At 36.7% G+C, this 18,730-nt stretch overlaps 1 protein-coding gene across 1 annotated transcript in view; it reads right to left on the bottom strand.

The window, feature by feature from the left end:
* The window catches only part of LOC134750250 (nose resistant to fluoxetine protein 6-like), a 38,315-nt gene extending 32,246 nt beyond the window's left edge, over positions 1 to 6,069 (bottom strand). The window contains exon 1 of the mRNA XM_063685400.1: positions 5,961 to 6,069. Coding sequence (XP_063541470.1) covers positions 5,961 to 6,042 — 82 coding nt within the window. The 5' untranslated portion in view covers positions 6,043 to 6,069. The remainder of the gene's footprint in view (positions 1 to 5,960) is intronic.
* Between the last annotated feature and the right edge of the window lie 12,661 nt (positions 6,070 to 18,730).

The raw sequence follows: 18,730 nt of genomic DNA, 5'->3' as shown, positions 1-18,730 counted from the left end.
TATTGTAATGTATGAACTTGTTGTAGTAATATGTGTCTTTTGTATTCTGAATTAATTTGGCAAGGTCATTCTTGGTTGTTTTATAGTTTTCTTCTAGGATCTTGTTTCCCCGGTCTTCCTTTAATTCACTCCAAAGTTTGTTTCTCCTGTTTATCCCGTTGATTATGTCCTTACATATCCAATCTTTTTGCGGAGGATTGAGGATTTTAGTTTTAGTGATTTTACTAGCATTTATGTATTTCTTTATAGAACTCTCAAGTGCCGTGTAGTCGTCATCGGTATTGTTCAGTTCAGCTTCTTCGAAGTTTGTATATAGCCTGTTGTAGTCAACTGCTTCATATGTGGTCTCTATCCTTTTTGGTTGCTTGGTTTTCTTTAATTCAATACATATTTGCTTATGATCAGACATTCCCGATTCAATGATTGCCATATGAAAATAGTCGTCTTTTAAAGTAGTGCTAACATTTAAATATGGATAAATGATTTTTTCTATTTGCATTAATATTTTTTATGATTTTGACCCATGTTCTTTCACTGATATGCGTTAAAATTGTTAAATAACAAACGAAACCGTCAACGCCATCTATACGACAGTAAGCCAAAGCTAGTAGCGCCCTCTGAACGAGAATCAAATTTTCTTGATTTTCGAGGCACGTTTTTTCCTTAGACTGTATACATCTATTACGGAGTTATATCTATCTTTGCTATTAGGCAAACAAATCTTGCATAACTACGAGCCAAAAATTACATGCTCTTATGGCAATTATGGCATGGCAAATATGGGTGGAAAAAATTATTGCGCCCTGTAGGGAAAGTGCCTTAAAACCTTAAGTTATAGTTCTTTTTACTTAAAAGAAACATTATTTTATTTTTAAAAAGAAACAAAACTGCATTCATAGTTTTTTTTTTTGCAATTTTGGTGGCAAAAAGTATTCTTGAGTGCTAAATATTCGATTTTATGGATATTTTTAGGGTTCCGTACCCAAAGGGTAAAAACGGGACCCTATTACTAAGACTCCGCTGTCCGTCTGTCCGTCTGTCTGTCACCAGGCTGTATCTCATGAACCGTGATAGCTAGACAGTTGAAATTTTCAAAGATGATGTATTTCTGTTGCCGCTATAACAACAAATACTAAAAACAGAATAATATAAATATTTAAATGGGGCTCCCATACAACAAACGTGATTTTTTTGCTGTTTTTTTTTCGTAATGGTACGGAACCCTTCGTGCGCGAGTCCGACTCGCACTTGGTCGGTTTTTGTTTACTAAATACGAGTGTAAGACCTAATGTTTCTTGGAGAAATGTTATCAACTTATTATTAACATTAACTGTATCGACTATAGTAGGATAAAATGGTGAATGTTTATTTTTTGTAATTATTAGTTTTGTTTCTCATTAAAAATAAAAGAATGTTTCCTTTAAAATGAGCTAACTTAAGGTTTTAAGGCCACTTTCCCTCCAGGGCCCATTTTTTTTCCACACTGTATTATCGCAAAAGGAAACATTATTCCTTTGGAACAGTTCGGTAAATTGGAATAATCTACAATATATTATAATTTAGCACTTGTTACATACATCATTTATGATTAAAATAACACTAAGCGAGCATTTCCAAACCTGACCCAGAATGAATTTGGCAATATAAACACTCGTACAGGAATCGCGATGTGCCAACGAATTATAAAATTAACCCAGAAACTCAAGCTTTTGATTTCATCTCAATTATTTGTAATGTAATGTCACTTGCACATGCAACAAGGGAGGGACTAGTAAGTAGTTACAAATTATGCGGTTTACGAAATAAGCTTTTTGCGGGCTAAGTAAGTTTCTACCTATAGTGTAAACCTGCTTACTGACATCTTGTCGCTATCCCACTCTATTTGGCCCTTAGGTTTAAGCGATATTACGAGGATAATATTAAGATATTTTAAAGCAATATTTCCTACATTATTTTTCCTAGTTGACCTCATATCGGGCATTATGATGGCAAAAGTAGCGATCGAGTTAGATTTGTTCTCTTGTTCTCTGAACGAATTCACAAGGGCTACGCTTTACGTATTGTGTTACTGTAATCTGTAAGCTAATGTATTGTACCTATTTTTGTGTCAATTTCCATACTGTCGAATTAGGATTTCCTGTAATTGATGGTTGTGTGTATGTAAAAAAAAAAAAAACAATCGAGAGTATCGAGACGTGATAGCATCTTCACGTTTTCATCGATTTTGTAGTTTGGGTCCCGGTTACGCAACCGTTACTCCACCGTGACCAACTCTGAGGTTACCGGTGACAACAGAATGACGTTATCTAATAAAAGCATAACTAGATATTGAACCAACAAAAGTCGGCAACGATTTTGATAGCACACGCAGTGCGTTATTTTAAACGTCAAACTTCTATAAAATAATGACGTATAAATGACACTTGCGCTGCGTGTGTAACTCTAAATCGTATTGTTCAGGTGCAAATTTTGTACTTTAAAAAAACATATTGCTCTATAACCTAGGTACGTATTGGATCAATGTTGGAGTTACAAATTTGACAGTTACAGAAAGTTTATAAAAAAAAATATTCTTGGAATTTCCGAAAAAAATGAGGAAATTTCACTTGCGAAAATGTTTAACCGTTTCAGTCTCATCATTTGCCTCTCTTTCAACTGCCAGACCTATCAAATACTAGTACCTATACCTACCTAGTAACCTCAATATCAACGCTACAGAGGGCCTACCGCGAACACTAAAGTTCGCAAATTTCTCTGTCACTAATTACGCCTTAATTTGCCAACTTCGGTATTCACGGTAGGCTCTAATTTGACCGAATGACTTTGACATTCATACCAAAAATCATACATTCAATTGTGGCATTACATAAATTTACAGATCAATGTGATTCTGTGAATAAGCCGTTACCTAAGTATTTGAGCAACTCTGTGACGCATTACTTATTTGTTCTTTAGACTTATATTGACCGGGATATAGACCGTGATTACCTTTTGTATTATTTGTGAGCTCCCGATATTTCGACGCAGTTACATGCATCATGTTCACGGGTGACTGAAGATAGCGGGTGGGTGTCAAAGTTGTGTAGACAGCGCTCTGTCTACCCTCATTCTTGCGCGTCGGCTGCGTTCACTTTCAACGTTACCAACGGTCGCATTCACACTTCAACACACGCGTAGTGACACCGTGAGTGTAGTGTGTTTGGACAGACCAACGAGTGTGAACGCGACCGGACCAACAAGTGTGAATGCGACCGTTGGTAACGTTGAAAGTGAACGCAGCCGACGCGCAAGAATGAGGGTAGACAGAGCGCTGTCTACACAACTTTGACACCCACCCGCTATCTTCAGTCACCCGTGAACATGATGCATGTAACTGCGTCGAAATATCGGGAGCTCACAAATAATACAAAAGGTAATCACGGTCTATATCCCGGTCAATATAAGTCTAGTGAAACTAACCGTGAATCATTCAAAACTCTATTTGTTCTTTTTTCGAGAGTGAAGGTTACTTTTACAACTTATAGGATAACGCGGGTCTAAGATGGTCGCGAGGCGGATACCATCCCCGAGCGCACATTCGGACAATAATCCGATGGTCTCTGGATGGATGGTCGATGGTGGTGCAAAGCCTATTGCAGTGCAGCACTTTTGTGCTGCGATAGAAACTAAGGTAAGGCTATAGATTTGTATGTTGGATGGACTTGATATCGGGCTATGGGAGGAGACTGAGAGAGCGGTCACCTGGTTTTTTTTAGTATATATAACTACTTTTCGTTTTAAAACGCTAGATCCTGAGTGTCCATACACGCACACATTTATCACATCTCGTTAGAAATTCGACATAAGTATTTTAGCTTAGTCATTCAGCGGGGCAACGCAGAGAGTGTCTTGGAGACAATTTACCCGTGACAGGGTTTGTTGAAAGCTAATCACGATATTCACCATGTCTTTAATCATTGTGTAAAGCCAGCGAAGCGAAGTGAAGTTCTTACATTCAACTTGGAACACACGGCTGGTTAGGGGCACGTCCCGGCATTTCGATGTTTTTAAGTTTAACTATCAGAGGATAGTTTGATGGACAATAACTTAAGTAAATTTGTATTAATTTAAATGAAATTCGGTAAACGTGTAGATGAAGGCATTATGTTTTATCAGTTAAGGGCTTCACAGACCTTGCAATAAATCGCACGCGGTTTTTGATCCTTTGCCGACTAGGTAATGCATTCAATTGAACTTTTTGGCGAACCGTGTGTTCTCAGTTCGGGGCGAACTACTAGTTAATTTAATGGCAGTAAACTGCCAGCAATTTTAATATGTGGGTATTAAGTATTGCTACGGTCTGCATGCACACATGCATGCCATTGACCCAAATGACCCAATGCACAATGTAAACCGATTCAAACGCTCTATTGCTTGCCATTTCGCTAATAGGTACCGTAAAATGGGGTAAGTAGGTTTCGCGGGGAGAGAAGGGTTATGAATGGGGAGAGAACGTTTGAAAGGGGGGTGAGGTGAGTTTTTAGGGCTACTGCTACAAAAATAATGTATTCCAATTTAAAATGGAGCTATACTAATACTAAAATAAATAAAAAATCGATCCAACAATCTTCCAAAATCACCTTTGTATGAAAACCCATCTCACCCCAATTACGAGGGACTACGGGGTGAGGTGGTTTTTCCTGATCGTCAAAGTTATGAAATGGAACTACCCAAAATAAAATAAAAACTAAAATACAAACGTCCGGAACACTTATTATATACAGTATACACCATTCAGTTTGCATATGTAAAAATAAAATGTTATCGAGGTTTGAATGTCAGTTTTGCTCCAACTCACCCCATTTTACGGTATTAATGATTATTGTGATGACATCACATTTCTTACTTGGCATTACCTAATTTATTAACCTTACACACTATATTTATGATATAACAATACGTCATGTCACGAGACTGGCCAATTTCTTAATATTTGTAAACTAATTTATTTACAATTCTGCAAAAAAATATGTAGAGCATTTGTCTGTATAAATATGCACACAATTATGTTAGTTACATTACACGTAAGAACGGTTGTTAGTGATGTTATGCTGATGTAAGATGTATGTGAAAGTAAAATAAGTATTAATTTTCTTTTAATTGTAATATTTTAATTTTGAAAATGTAGTTGATACTGCCAAAGGTTTAGCTAAATTGAAACAAGATGTATGAACAAGTTTTGGAAACAATTCAAATTATTTCATTAAATATTTTGATTTGTGTTTTTTAAGTAGTCACACTACTATATATAAATTATAAACTGTAAGAAAAAGTGACGAAGCCCTCCAGCCACTCACCACTGCAGCTTCACCACTGGAGGGCTTCGTCACTTTTTCTTTAATAGTTATAAATCGAATAAATAAACCAAATGTAAATATACAAGGCGGTTTGGTAAAGACTAAAGGCTGACCATAGTCTGAGAGGTGAATATGTAGGTCATCTATAGGTAGAAGCCGCATGGAAAAAAAAATCAACATAGTGATCGAAGAGCTGACGGCTTCCTCGCACAACGTATCAGCATTGCGATACAGCGAGGAAATGCCGCCAGCATCCTTGGTACAATGCCTCAAGGGCCTATTTTAGATAAGCTAGTTACTAATTTAGTTTAGTAGTACCACTGTACATATATATATTTTATGTAAACAAATGTTGATTAGACGAAATGTAACCAATGAAGTAATAAAAGCAAAACAATTTTTTATGCTATTACGGGAGAAAACTGCCTCTTACTATGTTGTCAAAAACCCTTATTTTAGAAAACTGAAAGGTGTACTCCCGTGAAAATATAAGAAAATACTCCGAATAATTTTCCTCACTTTTACTAAATTATAAAAAAAAAACCAACAATGACAAAACTTCCAATGCATCACTCAACACTTTTGAAATTAAAAAATTGGCCAGTCGCTAAAGCTAACACACACCGGTGAGATCGCTGGCGCTGATCGCGGCGTCGGCGCGCGCGCACGCGAGAAGCGCGCACACGAACACGGCGCGCGGCGGCATGGTGGCGACTGGCGAGTGGCGAGGGTGGGAGCGTGAGCAGTGGTGGTAACTAAGAGAGTGCGACCTTGCGGACGACACCCTGAGGTAATAATGAATGTTATGATGTGATACTTGTTAAGTTATGATGCAAAGGGTTTAGTTTTTGTTTTTTTTTGCGACCGTTCATTCTACAGTTTAGCTGTGCGAGGGAATAAGTTTACATGCCTAAGCAATTTAGTGATGTACCGAGTGTACCGACTATGGGTTTGGCCGACTACCGGCTAATCGGCCCTCGGGAGTCAAATTTCAACTTTTTTAAGGGATTTTGACCCGATTAGCAGTACACCTTGTTGGGGACCTTTCTAGGGGTTAGTTCCCCGTACGTAGTGACCAGAAGAGCTTTTCCCCAGCGGACATATGCTCTACGAAAAATGTTCCCCGCCATATACATATCATTAATAATTCTAATGCGGATTATCTCATTCTTAATTCACATTCTCGCAGGGAACTTCAACACAACTCTCTCTATAGCCCTTTAAGCATAGACTTTTTTTAGAAAGACATGCTTTGTGAGGACCTAACAACTTGATTAAAGACACCTCAAATAATAGACAAAAATATAAAAATTTGTCATTTTTAGAAAAAATATATAAAAATTTGTCATTTCATATAGCCAGTTCATGACACCCTGTAAGGGCACACAGTTATATTCTATTAAAGCTAGTGTACATATTATAATTAAGGTAACATAGTAATATTATAATTAAGGTAACTCAATTACCCTTTGTAATATAACAATTGTAATTGTAACCGACTACAAAATTATCAAAATATATTATAAGGACAGCGACGACAGACATGAATAAGCTTAATATGATAATGTGAACAATACTTGTAGCATGATACACCCTAAATTAAGTAAGTAGATATTTATTTGAGTAAAATAGATATAAAACATATGCTAAATATTGGCTGTTTATTACGTTTATGTCTTGTTTTTCTTTAACCAATAATAGGCCGACTAATCGACTTTTTTTGCCGACTAATCGACGACTAATCGCCGACTACAAATGTGACCGGATATTCGGCTTTCCCGATAAGTCGGTACATCCCTATTAATTATTTATTATTGGCGCGTTGTGGGCCTTTGAGTGTCACGTCGACCAAACAGTGATCTATTGTGACGGCCCTTTTACTAATAAATTAATTTTAAACAAGCAGAAACGTCTGCGATCGATGCTATTAAGCTTAGAATAAATTTAAAAGTGGAAAAATTACTGCCTTGGGTGAGACTTGAACTCACGGCCTCTGGATCGATCGATTTGATCGATGGAGGTCTTGGTTGCTCAGTTGGAGAGCGCTGGAGTATCGATCCAGAGGCCGTGAGTTCAAGTCTTACCCAAGGCAGTAATTTTTCCACTTTTAAATTTATTCTAACCTTTTACTAATGCCCGTTGAAAACAGAAAATTCCAGAATCTTTGGGCCGTAATGTTCTGTACCTCATAGGGTTGCAGTACGTGCCTCCCTAAGTAGGTACTTCTTTTCGACATTAGTGGTCCACAGGAACAAAGAATGTGCATTGCAGTCTCCTCTGACTCCTGGAAGAACCTGCATGTCGCATCTTGTTTCTTTCCTATTTGAAACATGTGTTTGTTCAACTTGCAGTGTCCAGTTTTGAGCCCTAGAAGCTCCTTAGCAACTTTGCTGTTGAACCCTTTGATTAGAGCTTTCGAGTGTTTTTGTCCTTTGACGAACTTCCACCAATCGATTGCTCTCGGGTACATCCCTAAGCATGTCTGTACTCTGTATTCCAATTCTATATCTGGCATATGGTGATTCGCTCTATACAAAATAGAACCCCACATAAAGCAATATATAAGGTGGCTCAAGGGCTACAGTGCAGAGGGCACCTAGATAATTTATTATGATTGCTGTTGTAATGACATTGTTTATTAATGTTGTACAATAATATATCGTGAATTTATACCGACGAATATATACCGGTAGTACTTACAGGTAATTAAGTTGTTTAACACATGTAAGTGGAATCTCTACTAATACTAACCTTCGTAAGTCCCATGACAATTTTTGTTTTTGCGCTTTCGAACTTGGAACTCGCTTTTATTTATATATGAGTTCAAAACTCGAATTTAATTTGTACTTGTACAAGTACACGGGGACTATTATAAATGCTAAAGTAACTCTACCTATGTCTGTCTTACCTTACCTCTTCACGCTTAAACCGCTAAACCGATTTAGATGAAATTTGGTATGGAAATAGTTTGAAGCCCGAGGTTTTTAACATCATCATTATCCCATGCAGACGAAGTCGCTTGCAAAAGCTAGTGCATATTATACTGCATATACTTATCAATTACTATTCAATAGTCGTGACGTAACGAGTCAAATGTCAACTTAGTCCAATTTTAGGGTTCCGTACCCAAAGGGTAAAAACGGGACCTTATTACTAAGACTCCGCTGTCCGTCTGTCTGTCTGTCACCAGGCTGTATCTCATGAACCGTGGTAGCTAGACAGTTGAAATTTTCACAGATGATGTATTTCTGTTGCCGCTATAACAACAAATACTAAAAAGTAGGGAACCCTCGGTGCGCGAGTCCGACTCGCACTGTTTAGCCTTATGGTTGACTAGTAGAGAATTCCGTTATGCGTTGAGTCTAGCTGTCACATGTATATACATATCATATACATTTTTTGGTATTTTGTGCAATAGATTAAATAAATAACGCATCAAAAATGTCGAACGGTACTAGACTAATATTTTTAGTGCATACCTCTACCTACTTTAGTATTTTTCACATAGCTTGATGTATGGATGGTATAGAAAGGATCGCAATCTCTTATTGCAGAATTGTTGTAAAAGTGACCGCGTTAAGCTTTAAATAATAGTTCCTAATCTCTCCGGTGGCGCTAGTTAGGCTCTGGGACATGAGTATAACATGAACCATATAAGGCAACAAATAACCCTACCAAATTACGTAGGCTGTTTTTGGTAGTATTTCGGTGCATGGTGGCGCCGCCTAATTACTGTTTTTTGATGGACACTTTTCATACATAGAGATTTGGCTCCTTTATACAGTCTCCATGGCTTGATGGGTACTGTGACAGCTGTCAAGCTATGTAAAAATACTATAATATTATTAGTGTAATTTATTTCATTATATTTTAAACTTTATTGCACAATATAACAAATGAAGTACAAATGGCGGAGTTAATGCCTAAAGGCATTCTCTACCAGCCAACCAAACAAAAAAAGCAGAATAGGTAAAACAAAACAAAAAAATATAGCGATAAATAATACACACTAACGAAAATAAACTTAAATACATATACCTGCAACTATAAGTATGTTAAATAAAAAAAAAACCGGCCAAGTGCGAGTCGGACTCGCGTTGCGTACATTACACAATTTTTAACAATGTATTTTTTATGTGAAACGTGAGTGAAAGCTCACAACGAGCTCTTTCATATGATATGTAACACGATACCTATAGTTTTAAAAACTTGATTTTTTAATTTTCTCATTTACCCCCCAAAAGTGCCCCATGTTTAAAATTCATTTGTTTACGTTACATGTCCTTTTTTGGGTCACAAACTTACATGTGTGCACCAAATTTCAACTAAATTGGTCCAGTAGTTTTGAAAAAAAATAGGCTGTGACAACGGACAGACAGACAGACGCACGAGTGATCCTATAAGGGTTTCGTTTCGTTCGGGGGTCCGTTTTTTTCCTTATGAGGTACGGAACCCTAAAAATAAATATTATATCTGATTTCGATTTTATTTTAAGATAAAGCGTGCTTAAGCAGAACTTTGTCAACATTTAAAACAACTTGGAGAATAATGTTTTTGAACTTGGCATGGATCTCATTGTCAGTTGATTTACCGGCGTAACAATTGCTTGCGTGAAAGCAAACACGTTTAAAGAACAGTCTGTTAATCTCCATACTAAGTCGTACAGAAGCAAAAGCTTGGATTTAAAACAATTAAAGATTGAAACTATTGGCTCCTAGGTTTTAAATACCTTAAATAAAATTACTAAATAACTTCTTAGCTTTAAACAAGTTTGGGAACAAATCAAATTATTTTATTAAATATTTTGATTTGTGTTGTTTAAGTCTAAGATGGCATATAGTCGAGAAATTCGGACGGGCACCGTCGTGGCGGGGTGACCTAGGGGTTCATGGCGTTAGCCGCGATAGCTAAAGACGCCGGTTCGAATCCGGCCTTCACCACTGGAGGGCTTCGTCACTTTTTCTTTAATATATGACATCTATTACAGTTTCTTAGCTTTAGTCCAAAACGCAGACATATTCGCAGACAAGTGGCCGTCCTTACAAAGTAGTGTCAGGATTTTTTTAAACTCTATGTAACTTTGTAATATGTATGTTTAATTTAAGTTCCTAGAGATAGGTACTCGTAGTTTGAAAAATGTATACATGTACACTGATACTGAATGTATACTGACTATGTATTAACAGTAAAGTGTCTTGGCATAGGTCGCTGTAAACTTATACTTGTGTTTGTTTGTTTGAATAAAGAATAAAAACTAGCATATTAAAAACACACATGTCTTGCAATGCATTTCGCAATCCCCCTATTCCCACTGTGTCAGGGAGTCGGCCGCAGAAACGCCGAAACAACACCCTTCGGCCAAAACTCCTGCTTGGCGATGGTAGCTAGAGAAGATAGACGTTCAGCCGGAACCCTCATCATCATCATGTCAGCCGATAGGCGTCCACTGCTGGACATAGGTCTCCCCCAAGGCTCGCCACTCCGACCGATCCTGTGCCGCTAGCATCCACCGAATTCCCGCGACCTTCACCAGGTCGTCGCTCCATCTGGTCGGAACGCTTACCACAAAAGAATTGAAATTCGCATTGTGTCGAGATTCCAACTTCGCGACCCTCGACGAATTCGGACTTGACTCGTACATACTTTATGATATCATCGGCCTTCGTAAGGGAGTGTAAACGGGACACACATATATATATATATATACATACAGCAGCGTCAACGGTGTTGCAGGACGCAGCAAATGGTTGGGTCCAGTCGTTGCGCGGTAACGCTTTTGACGAGCTGGCTTCCTTCTCTTCTTCACCTTCTTGAAACCATCCTCGTGATCCTTCCCGCCGCCTTCGTGAACCTGTTCACAAGGATCCACCAGAGCCGGCTGTGGTGGATCCTTGTGAACAGGTTCACGAAGGCTCTGTATCTGTACCCCTTTCTTCGGCCGCTGCACGCTGCTTAGACTTGGATGAAACTATAAATAGTAAAAACCGTAAATAGTTATTTGTGCAACTAGAGAGGAAAGTTGGTTTTGCTTGCGAGTGTTGATTTTGCAAGTAAGCGAAAGATTCTAAGTTAGAATCTTGAGCGTAGCGAGGGACTTGAAACACGAAATATAAAATAACTGCTTTCGTGTGACACATATAATTTTTCACCTCAGTAGTGAGAACATATTAAAGGTTAAAATGTATTTCGAATTTGAAGTATGAACTGTATGAAGTGGCAGTTCACATTAAAAAGCTACTTTGTTTCACTCCCTGGAGTGAGGAAAGTCGCACTTTAAATGATGATTAACAATCTTAATACGTATTTGTCTCTGGTTGAAGAGAACTTGACCTACATTTATACATTTAAGCTCTTTTTGGCATTGCTCATGCTCGTATTTTTCCTGTTTACATATATTTTAATTTAATAGCTGTGGTAAAGTACTTACTAAGTATAATGTTTATTTACTTGAACTTGATTTACCTCTTTTTTCAACCGTAAACAAATAGGTACCTTTCTAGAACTTTTATCATGGAGACTACCTATATATAAAGGAGCCAAATCTCTATGTATGAAAAGTGTCCATCAAAAAACATTAATTAGGCGCGCCACCATACACCGAAATACTACCAAAAATAACCTACGTAATTTGGTCGGGTTATTTGTTGCCTTATATGGTTCATGTTATACTCATGTCCCAGAGCCTAACTAGCGCCACCGGAGAGATTAGGAACTATTATTTAAAGCTGAAAGCGGTCACTTTTGCAACAATTCTGCCATAAGAGATTGGCATCCTTTCTATACCATCCATAACTTTTATAATGATCGAGTGACAGGTATGACAGTTAGGTATTTAATGGGGGGTAACCACACTTCGGGACTTAAGCTAGCCATACACGCACGGATTTGCCTGAAACATGTGTCTGGCGGACACATCCGTCAATGTGTGGCGAGAAATAGACATAGATGGGCAGCGGACAAGTCTGTGTCTATTTCTCGCCACACATTGACGGATGTGTCCGCCAGACACATCTTTCAGGCAGATCTGACGGGCAAATCCGTGCGTGTATGGCTAGCTTTTAATTATTATTTTTATTAGAAAATTAGCGATAATTAAATATAGCTAATTTTTGGCATTAACAGAGTCACAATCAAGTGTTTTGTATTACCAATTTGAAGTCACCTGTATAAAACAAAGTCTGGTTTGTTACAACACTTAACTCGATAACGGCTGGACCGACTTTCATATATGATTTTTGATTTGTTAGAGGTGTACCCCGAATAGCAGAATAACTATAAAAATATTGGAGAAATTAACTAGGAAAAATTATAAAAGAAATATTTTTCCCATACAAAGCCGAGCCGAGTCGATCAACGAGCCGAGCGAGATGAGTTGAGTTGTACTGAACCGAGTTGAGATACATTTATTCTTGATAATCCCAAACATGTACGAAGCTACGTAAACAACCCAAATTACTAAATTCACGCAGACGAAGTAGCGGCCAAAAGTTACTAAATAATAATTATTGATTATCGGAGTTAATTAGAAATATTAGAATACCTACCTGTTTCTCCGACATTATTGTTTGATCTAGGAAGTAAGTTTATTCTATTGGTTAATTTAATTTCTTACACACTAGATATTTATTTATTTAATACAATTCTGGTTAAACGGCATTACAGCAAAAACCAATGCGCCGAGAAACTTAAGCTAACAGAATATTTCATAGGCGGTTTTCTGTGATTTCATTTCAAGAAAAATATAACATTAAACTTTACTTATCTTATACGGTTACATATATCTTTGGTATGTATCTATGGTAAGGGCCTTTGGTGCCTAAAAAAATTATATTTGATTTGATTTGAATAAAGATTGAATGAATTATTTGTCACTAGCTGCGTACATTGATTTTAATGGTAACTTCGCTTTTTAAATCTTGAGTAGCTTTACACATCACATCGGTAAGAAAATAAACGGACACGGAGGTAAAATAAAAATCAATAGTCTATGTAAAATAGTTTATTAATACTTTTATCTTAAAATACAAAGGCAATAAAGAGCACCGGAGCAATAAGCCGTGTCTACACTACAGTGATATAAAGCGAGTTAGGACTCATTTACACCGAAATTCTGACATACAGTCTGGCAAAAAAAAAGGAATTAAAAAGTGGCAACACTGTAGTGTCGTCCCTTTCAAATCAATCTAAGAAAAACGGGACGACACTATAGTGTTGTCATTTTTTAATTTTTACTCTTTTTTTACTGTAGTTGATTGGACATAGTTTGGCCAGGGACTGTCTCATTTAAAACACAGATAGAGAGAATCACACATGATGAAATATGAATCAAATATGATGAAAAATATTGTGCGTCACGGGCAGGAAGGGGATAACAAACTCGAATCGTTAAATACGTAATAATGAAGTCCTAAAAATACCAGTTAATATGATGCCTTTTTATGAATCAACCCCGACCAATGACAAGTAGGGTAAATCGTCAATACTGGCCACTTTATACAAAAAAAAACGGACAAGTTTGACGACCGGTCTGGCCTAGTGGGTAGTGACCCTGCCTGTGAAGCCGATGGTCCTGGGTTCGAATCCCGGTAAGGGCATTTATTTGTGTGATGAGCACAGATATTTGCTCCTGAGTCATGGGTGTTTTCTCTATGTATTTAAGTATTTATATATTATATATATCGTTGCTGAGTGCCCATAACACAAGCCTCCTTGGGCTTACCGTGGGACTTAGTCAATCTGTGTAAGAATGTCCTATAATATTTATTTATTATTATTTATTTATTTATAAGTGCGAGTCGGACTCGCCCACCGAGGGTTCCGTACTTTTTAGTATTTGTTGGTATAGCGGCAACAGAAATACATTATTGAAAATTTCAACTGTTTAGCTATCACGGTTGATGAGATACAGCCTGGTGACAGACAGGCGGACAGACGGACAGAGGAATCTTAGCAATAGAGTCCCGTTTTTACCCTTCAGGTACGGAACTCTAAAAATGAATTCTATTCACTCATACACAGAATTCATTTTAGAATAAGGTTTCAATAACTGGCCGCCCTTCGATAACTAGCCACCTATACCCGTACCATGAGTCACAGTCAAAACTGACATATACGTCTACGTAATTTACTTTTCCCCTCACTAGCTCGGAAAGCCGTCTTTTATCCTTTAAAACAAGCGGGGAAAAACGCATTTTATCCACTAGTGGGGAAAGTAATTTGACCTTGGATGGAGCGTGTTTAAGTAGCTTGACAGATAACAAAACGTAAAACGCTCATAATAATGGTTCGTTCCATAATAATTATCATTAAATAAATGGTTTGAGAATCTAATAAAAAATACCAGATTTAGCTTTATTTATTGATTTTAAGTCGTAAACCTTAAAATTCCATAATAAACGTTTGTTTATTAATAATTATGTTAAATATAATTCTGAACGCACAAGTTAAGTCGCTGCAATTTCAAAACGCATCATTGACATTTCATACGTCAGAAATGTCAACATTGTCAACAAAAATTTACTTAAAAACTTCTCACGTAAAAGTACAGAATTTCCAGTTTTTTGTTATAATATCGTAAAAAAATGAGTGATTCCAGTGATGAAGATGATCTAACGCCTGTGGATGTTGCACTTTCCTCGGTATAGTGAGGGGAAAAGTTTTGTGTTACACACGGGTGCAAATGTATTTTACTTCTCGTGTGTTAAAACACCCGCTACGCTCAGGATTCTATTTTAGAATCACTCGCTTCGCTCGTGGTTCAACTATAGAATCCTTTCGCTTGCTCGTGTTTCAATTCCACACTCGAGGGTAAAATACAACTTTGCACCCTTGTATAACAAATAACTATTCTATACATCTCGCTCGCACTAATATATCAGTACGAGCGAGATGCATAGAAAGTAAGTTACGTTCACGCTAGCTTTTATGTCAATGCCGAACTGATGGTAGCCGTACTTATACTAAAATGAATTCTGTTTATAGGTAAATAGAATTCATTTTTACTATAAGGTGGCCAGTTATTAAACAGTGGCCAGTAATTGACGAATTAACGTCAACTTTTTATTTACATAGTAATAAAATAACGATAATATTTGGTCCACCATCAAAATCAACCCCTACAAACTATACACAAAATATACTTTTACATAATAATGAGTGATTTATTAATAACATTGACATTTGCAATACAAATATTTGAATGACTCACCACGTGATGGCTCTTTAGGAACGACCATTAGTGTTTTTTTCCTTGCATTTATATTAGCCGAAACAATTTGACACTAGTTGTCACTTTCCAACACTATTTAACACTTTCCAACACTAGTTGACACTTCTTCATTAGCAATCAGTATTTCTTGACACTATCAAACATTGTTATATTGAAATAAAACTATGAAAACGGATTATATCGCGTATATTGAATTTATAATACATCCCGACGTTTCGAACTCTTTACAGCGTTCGTGATCAACGGGTGACTGACGCGCGGTAGGTGACGCTGTAAAGAGTTCGAAACGTCGGGATGTATTATAAATTCAATATACGCGATATAATCCGTTTTCATAGTTTTATTTCATGAGTAACTATCGCGGTAACCGAAGACAATATCATTGTTATATTGTTAACACTAGTCGATAGCTATTTTTGACATTAGCTGTCAATAGTAGATATTTTCCCACTCTTAGGTCTAAAAGCGGATAAAATGATGTTAGTAGAGGCATCACACACGGATCTTAAATAAATTTGAATATCTGTGACTGGATTTTTGTTAATTATTTCAGATCGAATATGTTATGGTTAAGGAAATATTTCAGTTACCATACACAATGATCAGAGTATAAGCATTTAGATTCTTAATTTAAGAATTCTTTGCGATGTTCCCTAACGATTCTATCCTAAACAATATTCTTTTCACATCACCTATTTGGAAAACTGCTTTTTCTACCCTGCTTAGAGGGATCAAATGAGCACTTTCCTATTTTTTTGGACACGATTTTTTTGCGTACTATTTTTTTTAGCTTAAATTATATTACTTATTTAACATGATAATTTCCTCATAGATGATGTGAAAAGCAGTATGTGTCACATGGTAGCAAAATTATTTCCACCTTGGGCGTTAGAACTACACAGGATTCAACGTACGCCCTCGCCGTAAATATGTAAATTTGCTCCCTTGTGACACAATCTACAATTCTAAACAGTCCTATATTTACGCCCAAATGGAATCATTTTCTATTGAGCAACTATCTATTTACAATTAACAATTACATGTTAGTCAACATTAAAATTGCCCGCCTAATGGTTTTTCTTTGTCCAGAATCCAGATCCAACAACAATTTAAATGAGAATTAATGTTTAACTTTAAAAGGTAAATAAGAGGAAAGTGGACCTTAAAAAGCAAATGGCCGATTTTTATTTTTTGGTTATCTATTTTCTTTAGTTTTGAAAACAATTTGGCTGGTTGAGGAGCTCTATCTAATTTTCCCTTGAGTTACCAAAGTACAATACGGTTTCAAGTTCAAATATACTTTTTTCATGTAGGCCTAGCAACAAGCACTTATGAATGGTAAGTATTATGAACATATACAGGGTAGCTAAAAATAAGTGCATTTCCGTTGCCAGGGAGGTTTTGGGATTATACTGAGCAACTTTTACTATGGGACCAACTACGAAATCGGGAAAATAATTTTTGCCCTACCATACAAAATGGACCAGCCAAAATGTATGCTCAAGCGAAATTTTTTTTTGCGATTTTGGGGTTGGTCCTATAGTAAAAGTTGCTCAGTATAATCCCAAAACCTCCCTGGCAACGGAAATGCACTTATTTTTTAGTCACCGTGTATATTATCTTAAGCAATTTATTGATGTAAATATTATTCCATAATAATATTGAATTATTAACTCAAGAGGAAGATTTTTAGGACATACTGTGTTACTGTGATATTGCGCTTATATTGTACAGAATAGGAAACTATCTCCTATAATATTTACCTACTCATAAATGTAGCACGCACTATTGTTAATATTCTCCAGATAAGGAAGGGCGCAGGGCAAAGGCTTTTAAAGCTTAAAGGGAGGTTCCAACCAGGGACCGGCCCGCTATCCCTTATCGGGGTTTTATAAGGGTATTGCATAAGGCTTAACTCACCATACCCTTTGCCAGACGAAACCCTTTGTTTTGCTTTTAAAAACCCTTATATAAAGCTACCACATTTGAGTAATCGGTAGCCCAAATACCCTTACAAAACCCTTATCATCCGCTCACCAACACCTTGCATATTGCTTATAAGGGTTAGCCTTATAAAGGGCTTCCCTTTTAGCATATAAGCGTGCTAATTTAAGTCGTCTACCTTGTTCATAAAGCACACATTACTTCGAATCCGAGCGATCGTCGGCGGCGACGGCGGCGTTCTTTGACTAGGCACGTATTTTCTTTCCTTTTCATACAATACCGTAGATATATACTAATCCTGTCTCTTTCACGCAAAGGGAAACCTTTATAAAAAGCGCTTAAAGATAAGGGTAACCCTTATTAAGAGCTAGCCTTATTTTTGGTTAGCTTTTCGGTAAGGGTTAGTCAAAGGTAAGGGTATGAATGGGCTTGCAGTTCAAAAGGGAAAGTCTTTCAATGTGTTAGCCGTGTTTAAGTGTCGCCCATTGAAAGGGTTTTATCGCGGAAAGGGTTGTCCGGTCCCTGGTTCCAACCACTAATTTTAACAATCTCAGTTAAAGAAAATAAACATTTTTTTTTTTGATCTCCACCAAATTAGAAATCTGACGAAAAAAATCGACAACAAAATAAAAATCAGCCCAAATAAGAGTCTTCTACTATCCTCTTAATGACTAATACTTTCCATATAAATAATATCATTAAATGAACAAACATAAAATAGTGTTAAATAAACAGCAATAAGTACATAAATGTTATTATAATACTTAGGATGAATGAGTCCTAAAGTTTATATTTAATATTTAACTTTAAATAGCTATAACCTTGTTACTTCAATGTAACAATTGCTTTTTTTTTACTAGCCTATTATGGTGTCCCACTGCTGGGCAAAGGCCTCTCCCCTTGTCTTCAACGACTCCCGATATAGTGCCTCCGGCCAGTTGTTGCTTAAAATTTTAAATTTCGTGTGATATAATTGATATCAATTGTTGATGCCCAATATTCCAGGGAACATATATATGTTCCCTGGAATATTTGGTGTATAATTAATAATTTAAATTCAGTACATGAGAAAATTAAACACATAAGTGAAAAGCTTACAATCCTTTTAATTCTTACATTTCACACACCCACAGTGAGTTGATTTGACAAGTTGAGTTACGATCAACGTCTTCGTAAAATGCAAGAACTAAAGGTAAAAAACTTAGCTACAGATTTACTTCCA

Source organism: Cydia strobilella, chromosome 19 (assembly GCF_947568885.1).
Source record: "Cydia strobilella chromosome 19, ilCydStro3.1, whole genome shotgun sequence".
NCBI lineage: Eukaryota > Metazoa > Arthropoda > Insecta > Lepidoptera > Tortricidae > Cydia > Cydia strobilella.
This window is presented reverse-complemented; position numbering and strand designations above follow the sequence as displayed.